This window comes from Pyxicephalus adspersus, chromosome 8 (assembly GCF_032062135.1).
Source record: "Pyxicephalus adspersus chromosome 8, UCB_Pads_2.0, whole genome shotgun sequence".
Classification (NCBI taxonomy): Eukaryota; Metazoa; Chordata; class Amphibia; order Anura; family Pyxicephalidae; genus Pyxicephalus; species Pyxicephalus adspersus.
The window spans coordinates 39020952-39030879 of record NC_092865.1 but is presented as its reverse complement, the minus strand read 5'-3'; the positions used below and the strand labels follow the sequence as shown (position 1 = coordinate 39030879).

The following is a 9928-nucleotide window of genomic DNA, read 5'->3' as shown; positions in this document are numbered from 1 at the left end:
GAACAATAACTGTGTACTGTAGTCTTCTTCATGGGTAAATAAGGCATCCCCCTGAAAATAAGCCCTAGAGCATATTTTGGCCTTCCAAAAAAAATAAGGCAGTGTCTTATCATCGGGGAAACAGGGTACTGTTTTGACACTGCTTTTTTCCTTCATGTAAATTTTACATAGCAGTACATATTATGATATACAAAACACAGATATAAATATAAACAGATACACTATAGTCAACAGAAACAATAAATAAACAAATATTCATTAAACATAATAAATATATTGCTCATATAACTCCTCACAATTTGCTTTATTTAATTTTCTAGTATTTTGTACACAGTAGAAGTAGTAGCAGATGTGACACGAATTTCATCCAGACAGACCAAGATGTTCAAATGTGGTGAGAACATGTATAGACTGGAGAGCATAAAGATGACCCCCATCATTGTGCTGCTGCCTCTTCATTGTCCAATCCAATTAGCAGACTATGTTTGGTATTTGTCCATGTGATATCTAATAATATTGTTAAACAGCATTCTCCATGACCAAGCCGTTTATCTAGAGTAGTGTTTGGGCTCTGAACCCATAGGAAAACTCACATGCGTGCAGGCAGCCTGATGAGAAGGGTGGAATACTGGACAAACACAATTTTCTCTCAATTTTTTTGTAATTAATATTAGGATTGTTATCACTATCAAACTAAACAGATTCTTGTGGTATTTGATTAATAGTTGATCTGAATTGTGATCAATGCTATTTTTATATCTAATATAAATATCAACTGCAACACGAAGTGATCCAATTATAATGTAGGGAATATGACATTCCCTAAACATTCTCTCATGGGAATCTTCCAGGTCCATGTATTTCATTGGCAGTATTTGATCCTGATCAGGGAATGTTTAAGAAATAGAGCCCATAAAATGATTTTGATTTCATTACAATGGTTAACCAATTGACAAAAAACAACCTGACCAATGATTTATTTTTTTTGTTATCCTGACCAAATATTGAAGGTAAATATGAACATTAGTTGAATTATTGTGATTGTTTTAATTTAATCATTAGAAAGTAACATATGGTGGTCTGTTTATAAAGCTGTGAATCTGACATTCCCTTCAATGGGTGGAGTATCTTTTCATATCATTTCAATGGCAGTAATTCATTGTTCACCAGGAAAGTTTAAGGGACTGTCAGATTTTTTGCTTTATAAATAGACCTCATAGTGTATGGCTGGTTATAGGACAGCAGTTTATTTTTAGGATAGTGGAAGACTACTTCTTTGCATACAAAGCATTATTTATACAAATTTTAAGTATCAGCTTTTTAGACATAGACTGCTATTTTACCTAATTTTAGATAATTGCTTCACAAAAAAACGAATAAACTAGTGATGATTTAATAGTAGAATATGAACTATTGAAATAGCAAAGTGAATAATTCTCTTATAAGAGATATTTCACCTAGCCTAGATTTCCATCCATGTGACTTCCGAATGAATTTTCACCATATTTGCAAAGCAAAGTGATATATCCTTTGCAAGTGATAAAATTTACCTTGGTATGTGAACCAGTTAATTTCCTATAATAAATCAGCCCCACTGTGTCTGTTGTATTAGTCATTTTGCAGCAAAATTGCTATTCTTTGTTTTTATTATTAAAGTGTGCCTTTCTAAATGAGCTTGATGTGCCTTGCCTATTATATTCACACATCTTAAATTCCCACTTCCCAACACACCAAGCACCCATGAATAAAACACACACTGAGTGTGAACTTCAGTCCCCCCATTCAATCTTAACTGTATATTACCTGTATACTGTACATACATTCATGTGTTTTATTCTTTCTTCCTTATTCTTGGATATATGGCTAGATGTGTAATGTTGTGCTTTACTTACAGTATAACACAAGAGAAGCCAGGAAGAGGAGCATTGGTTGTCCAGCATCCTACTATACCTAGTATATATAGCAAAGTATAGCAGGCGTAGCAAAGTTGGATTGGATCTCAGATTCTCAGAATGATTCCTAGTTCTGATTCAAAATTGGAATATTTCTGATATGAGTCAGAGTCATCTTCAATTGTTACTATTTGAGCAGCACTATTCATTTGTATTTAGCACAAGCAATATGAAAAAAAAAACATTTTTTGATATACCTTTAATAAATCACAAATTAACAATTTCATATTACAGGTACAGGTAAATAATTCTATTTTGCAACCAAAACATGGTATGTGGTGTTCATTTATAAAATAAGTAAATTAATAATAAAGTTGTTTGTGACAATCTCTTAAAACCAGGAACAGTGATCATTTAGTGTTAAAAACTAAAATTTAAAATATGATTGATTAGCAGTGCAAAGATCCCCTTGTTTGTCTGATACTGAATCTTTATTATAACAGTCTTATTTGGCACTGCAATAGATAACTTTTGGCAGATATTAGTTTGAAAAGAAAAGTTTAACATTTAATTCTCATGCCTGGGATACAAAACACATTCACATTTAGAAGCAGTAAGACACTACCGAGATCACACAGGTTCTGTACAAAACACCTGCAGCTTATATAAAATACCTTTTTCACATTAACCCTTCTACCTGGAGAGTCCGACCTCCCCTGATCCACTAATCCTATCTAGAAAAGGACATGATACAGAAATAACATTGATGCAAAAGCTTAAAGACATGAGTAACAATGATTCCCAGTACAAACTATGTTGTAAAAAGCAGGTGTTGACTTGAAGCTCCTAGCCATAGATTTAGGTTTGTTATGGCTGCTTGATGTTACAGCTGCAAATTCACAGAAGCTTCAGAAATATCAGAGCTGTGTTTCAACCTTTGAATCTTGTCCAGTTGTATTGCAAAAGCTGCTTTTCCGGCTTGATGCATTGCCTGGAACATAAGACAGTGGATCTGGTCTGATCAGGTAGCTGAAAATACAAAACAAAATGAATATATTTGTAAGGTTTTGATCTATGGGCATATGGAGAAAAAAATAATAATAGAAAAAACAACCCTCAATGAACTACTTGTTAGAACAACAGCACATTATGTTTAATGGACAGCTGTAAACACTGATATTGTTTATTCATTCTTTATTGCATTATTCCCTTTGCTTTTTATAAGCACAGGTTTTCTTTAACTCCAGATTTAAAGCTTTGAGTTTCCAAAGAAAAAAAAATATAGTATCAGTAATCTAAAAACAGAAATTAAAAAAAAACACTTTTACTCTTAATTTACATTCTTATCCTATAATTATTGAAAGACATTGAAGCCCAACTCTGATCTAATTTTTTTTCCAAAAAAGGTCTCCCTGGAGGTAAACAAAATGTAACTCACGCTGCAATGCTAACCTACTCCCACAGATGGAGAGGCTGATTCATCAAGCAAATTCGGAAGCTCCCTCGCGCATTCGTATTCGCGATCCGAAATCGGAAGCTGTCGCGCAATTCAGCTTTACACTGGCGAGCTTGCATTAAAAGTCACAGTTCCCCTAAAAAAACATTCTTTCTAATGGCACACATATTACCCTTAGCCGTAAAAAAAATGTTTGTGCTTTTCAAATGTTTAAAACATCTATATGCGCTAAGAAAAAAGCATATTTTAAAATGACATTTCTTTTCTGTTAGGCAAGAGTTAACCGCGTTCAACTCCTCTACATAGGCGCCTATATAAAAGCTTCCGATGCCTGATCGGAGAAGCCGCTCGCGGGTAAATCTTGCGACTGTCCGTGCGCGAAGCCTCGGCTTTGCCATCGGACTAGATCCCACAAAAGTCACAAGCACACACACGTTCTTTTGTTTGCTTCTTATATATATTATATATATATATATATATATATATATATATATATATATATATATAATTATATTGTACAGTAATTATAAATAAATATATATATAAATATAAAAATATAATTGTAAATACTATAGTATTATATATTACACTATAAGCAATAGAGTTCAAAAACCTAGTTTGTTAATAAAATCTATGAAAACTGTACTTATTGCAGGTTAAAAAAAAACATAAGTAATTATTTACTTGTTTTATCTAGAAATCAAGAACTGTTTACTGATTCAAAGTGGACAGAGATTTTTGAAAAAAACAGAACTTCTGCTAGTATCTGATATATTACTAACACCTTCAAGTTTTGTATTTATTTTTATCAAAAACAGATCTGGATCAAGCCTCATGAATGACTATCAGGCACATTGTTATTAGAACAGAGAATCAGTTTATTTCTTTTTTTTCTGTCTATGTACTTCAATGTATTAAAATACATTGTCATGTTAAAGTTTAGTGCAGCACTAAAATAAATACTGCCATGATGACCCATTCTTAAGAGACTTTTCTATGACATCCTTATGCTAATCATCATTTACTTTAGAAGACTTGTGACATCTAGTGGTGGAAACGAATTACTGCAAAAGCTAGCTCCAATTTATAGATAAGGTTTGCAGAAAAAGCCCTCTTTTTAAACTTTCAATAGTCTATTTTTTCTTTTTACTTACAAGGTTCTAGTTCACTATGTTCTTGTTCACTATGCAAATATTACCCAATATATTACCGAAACATACAAGGGAATCTAAAAAAGAAGATTTGCACATGATTGAATGGACTAAGTTAGCAGAGCTTAATCACATTTCCTAGGTTTAGTATAATATCCCTTACAGAGGGGTATTCTCTTTCACATGTGCTCAGGTTAACCTTTAGCTTTATATATCCGATTTGCTACAAGGGACAGCACAGTCTTGGAATCACTGTTGAATGTGGCCTATGTTTAAAAAGTACATTCCTTGATTAAAGTCATTGGTTTAAATAGAACTGAAAACAGGTACTCAACCTGAAATTAAAACTCAAGGGTGCTATTAAAATGAAAAAATCAGGAGAGTCCCTGTGGCGTAAAGCACAAATGTCAAGAATAAGTGGAGTCCAGGAAAGGGCATTTATACACTGCTAACTAAAGAAATTGAGGTCATAACCACATGTATCATTTTCCTATAACCAGTGTACTGTTAAACTTGAAGAATTTAAACATATTGCAATTTGCGAAACAGCCATTAAAATATTGAGATGCAACATAGTCGGGAGCAGACCTCTATTTCTAGTTCATATTTTAATGGCTTTTAATTCAGTCTGGCTTGAAATGTTCAGTCATGCTGAATAAGTGCTTTTTTAACAGTCACTACCAAGCTGCACTTTGCCGAAGTGTTTAAATACTTGCTTTGCTAACTCAGTCCAGAGAAACTCTTCAGCATTCAGGAAATAACTGTCAGCATACACTGAATTAGCACTAAATGATGACCCTGCCACCCATCTACATTGGAAAATAACAAGCAGATTAAAATCCATTTGCAAAGCTTTTAAACCCTAAACTGAAACACGTTCTCAGAAACAGTGATTGCCATTGCTAGGGAGATGACATCCGTGCATTAAAGGTATTGTCAGTAATGGTGCAGGAATGTTAATGATGTGAGAAACATCAAACGCCCACATCTTTGTAAACATTTCATAACTTTATAAGACTCTTTAAACAATGATTTGCTTCTCCATAGGTAAGAATAAAATAGAATTAAAAGAAATTAAGCTATCTCGTTGTTCACTCATAAGTACTTATGATTATATTGTAATTCTAACACTATAATGTATAGGCTTTTCAACAATAATCGAGAACACTGCCTTTATGAGCACATCAAGAGGCTGGTTAACTAACAAATAATTGAGTGTATGCATGAACTCCCTGGCATATTGCACATTTTAAGTAGAATTACGGCTGTGTTTATTAAAAAAACTTGTGTTAAAGGGGAATTGCTAATGGTTTGGGTGTGCCAAGATAGCAGGACAAAGCAATGCTGTGAGAATGTGCACCTGTTGTAGTTAGTGGGTTGTGCTATGTCCTGCTAAACTTGTTTCATCAGAAATTGAAACTATGCCTGTTTAATTAAATATAAGAGCTTAAATTAGAAATGGGACTTTTGTGCAACGCCACCCCTCACCCAAAAAAGAAAAACAACATTTGCCCAACATATATATGAACAATATACAGTGGATTTAGGCAGTATTCAGACACTTTTCCCTTTTTTCCATTTACAATTGTTATTTTTTTCTCATCTATGCTCAGTACCTCATAATGACATGGTGAAAACAGAACTATACACAATTTTGTATATTTAATAAAAATTGAAAAATCACATTTATATAAACATACCCAAGAATAGGTCGCCTGGACAAACTGAGCAATTGAGGGAGAAAAGAGGTAACCAAAAACCCATGGTCACCCTGACTGAGCTCCTGAGATCCTATGTGAAGACGTGACCAAGTTCTAGAAGGACAACCATAACTACAGCCCTTCACCGATCTGAGCTTTACGGCAAAGGGGCTAGACATAGGCCCCACCTCCTCCTTGGAGCTTCCAAAAAAAGCAACTGAAGGACTTTAAGACTGTATGGAATAAGGTTCTCTGAACTAATGAAACCAAGAGTGAACTGTTTGTCCTCAGCTCTAAACCTCATGCCTGGAGGAAACAAGTCACCGATCATCACCTGTAAAATATCATCCCAAAATGTATAGAGCATAGAGGTGGCAGCATCACTCTGTAGGGCAGTTTTTCAGCAGCAGGGACTGGTAGACTGTCAGATTAAGGGAAAGCTGAATAGGACAAAGTACAGAAATATCATCAGCCTGTTCCTGAAGGACCTCAGACTGGGCCAAAGGTTAACCTTCCAACATGACAATAACCCGAAGCATGGAGCAAAGACAACACAGTAGTGGCATAAGAAAAATAGTGAACATCCTAGAGTGGCCCATTCAGAGTCCTGACTTGAACCCTATTGAATATCTCTGAGATCTATATATGTCTATCCACCAATGGTCCTCCAATCTCACTGAGCTGGAGAGGATGTACAAAGAAGAATGGCAGAAAATCCCCCAATCGGGTGTGCAAAGTAAGTTTTACCATACCCAAAAAGACTGAAAGATGTAATGGCTGCCAAAGGTCCTTCAACTCAGTACTAAGTAAAGGGTCCGAATACTTATGTAAAAAGGACATTTCCTATCCTTTTTAATAAATTTACAAAATCTTCTAAAATTCTGTATTTACTTTGACATTATGGGGTACTGAGTGCAGATTAATGAGGGAAAAAAGCAAAAAGCAATTGATTTACTTTCATTGCATATATATATATATATATATATATATATATATATATATATAAATATCAAGTATGATTTAAAACTACTATCATTTCTTTTCACTTCTTGTGCTAAAAAATCACAACAGGAAATAAAGGGAATAATGCATTGGTGTCAGTGGGTGGCTAGTTGGGTTATGGCCACTCGATTGGTGTTCAGCTGTGGTGTTTGAGCTTAAAGACAAAGGGGCAAAGACATACTCATCAGCCAACCTACATCAGCTCTCGTCAAATTTAACAAAGTTCACAATAGCAAAGTTAAATGGTAATTTGCTCACTTGGGTGGCAGACCGGCCACCCAATCCACTACTCTACCTGCCAAAATACCTGGCTCATTATAAAAATGCTTTGGAAAGCTAATTATTTGCTTTAAAAAGACTGCTGTTGCTCTCTGTAAAGAGTGTTGGAGAACTCATTCTAACAAGGAAGTTTTAGGAATATCCATGGCCTACACTATGAGACTGTGTTGTCTGGTAGCCTTCTGCCCAAGGTAACTATTGGATACATTTCCCTGCCAATATATATATGTTATACATACTATGTTTATGTTTGAGTTTACAGTTGAACTGTTAGATAAGTGGCAGATGAACATTGTAGCCTAAAGGTGACAGTGTTCATCTGCAGGCTAAAAGCTATTATTTTGTCAAAGGTTCCTATAGCCTGACTGTGATCATTTTATGTATTGATCACATAATAGAGAGCCACTGGTTCTGGCTCCTAATTATTCATGGGAATATTTAACCCCCCTGGCGGTATTCCTGAGAGAATTCCCAGGTGAATTTTATCTACCAAAATTGATAAACCCCGAGCCAGCATTGTAAAGATCCTACCTGCTCCCCACGATCCACTGGAATCCTCCAGCGATGCCGGCCAGCTTCTGTGTTCCCTGGCACCGCATACCCAGGGTGATCAATGGGATGCGTGAAGCGTCTGTACACTGGGAACGCATGGCCTGGCGGGAAATTTAAAACCAGATTACATTGTAATCTGCTTTTAACACATTGTTCACAGTAATAAAGTGATAAAAAAGAAATCCAAATAGTAAATAATTAATTACTGGTAATTTAACAAAAATATTGCACCCTTGTTTGGACAGATTTCAGTGTTTTTGATTTGATTCATTTATTAAATTAAATGTATTGTTAATATATTATTTTAGTATTTTTATAATTATTAGTTTTAATTATTTAATACAATATAATTTATGATTTGTGTTTCAAACTTTATGTTACCCGGAAATTATTCCTAACAATTACAGGCCCACAATATTAAACAACAAATTTCCATGCAATGTACAATGTACTGCTTTTGACTTAAAAAATACTAATATAATCAGACAGGGAGGTTAAAAGCATTCCCAACACAGGCCATGGTACCAAGGCATAAATTTGTTTAAAATTTTGTGGTTAAGAACAATAAATAAAAAAAACAAAGCTAATTTTAAAAATTAACAAAAGAGGGAGTAACAAAAGGTTAACAAAAAACTGAACTGAAAAAGTTTTTTTTTTTTTTTAAACAGTCAAGCATAAAAAAGGGTATAACTTTTGAAGCAAAGTTTGAAGCTTTGAAGCAAACAAGTCTCTTTTATTTTTTCAGATTTATATCATATATATATTTATATCATATATATATATGATATATCATCTAACCTTTCCCAGTAAGAAAAATTTGTTTTGTTTCTCACCTATTTTTATTACATGAATCATGTTTCTTCATCTATCTACAGACTGAATTAAATATCCATTAGGTAAAGGTGTGTGCGGTTATAGAAAATACAACGGCTACTATTGATTTGTAGCAGCTTTGGGCTATTGTTTTAATTCTCTAACTCATCTTGGAACAGAGAGAAAGACAGTAGTGAAAGGCAACAAAGTTTTAATTGTTGCTTACACATTGTTTAAGGGTCAAAGAACTCCCTATGGCCTCTGTGCGCTCAAAACTTAGCACTAGTGAAGGTCAAATATCTCACTATTGGATTCAACAGCTTTTCGATCGAATAGCGGGATATTTTTCAGGTGATCGAACAACGGATTTAAACACCATTAAAGTCAATGGGGGGTAAAATTCGGGTTATTTTTCGGGACTGTGTAGAACTGCAAGAGCTGAATGCTCTGCTCCCCTGATTGCTCTTGCAGCCCTAGTGTAACTATAGTATGTGTTCTTGGATAGAGATTCTCTATTCAAGAACACAGGAGTCCCACGGGATCCCTGGGCACTGGAGGCTAAATGGGAACAAGTCTCCCCATTCATTCACCTCTAGTGCTCCGTGATTGGCTGGGGAAAGAAAAATCCTGATGACTCTTGAGCTGTCATCAGGGTTTACCTTTCCTCAGCCAATCACAGAGCACTGGAGGTGATGAATAGGGCGACTTGTCTTCATTTAACCTCCACCGGGGGATCCTACACTGACAGGATGATTCCCATGGCTGTGCATGGTTGTCCTTATATTCGACCCATATTTGGGTCAAATATAAGGACAACTCGGATATGAACACCAACACTACTTAGCACCTTTGGCGGCAAAAGTGATGCAGATATGAATACTTTCTGAAGCTACTCCAAAAGGAACCCACATAAATTACCCATCTGTCTCCTATCTTTCTTCATGAATTTTGTCAGCTTTCTTTATTCTTTCCTTATAGCAGTTTCCACTTCAATGATACCATGCCTACTCTGTGACTCCCTGTTATAGTGGGGAACTAACACATCTAAAAACCTATACATACTCCTTCTAAACCTACTGGTCA

General features: G+C 35.0%; 1 protein-coding gene across 1 annotated transcript in view; it reads right to left on the bottom strand.

Annotated features, from left to right (window-relative positions):
* Positions 1-2167: 2167 nt before the first annotated feature.
* Positions 2168-9928, bottom strand: part of KCNT2 (potassium sodium-activated channel subfamily T member 2) — a 206311-nt gene continuing 198550 nt past the window's right edge. Inside the window, exon 24 of the mRNA XM_072420086.1 lies at positions 2168-2921. Coding sequence (XP_072276187.1) covers positions 2810-2921 — 112 coding nt within the window. The 3' untranslated portion in view covers positions 2168-2809. The remainder of the gene's footprint in view (positions 2922-9928) is intronic.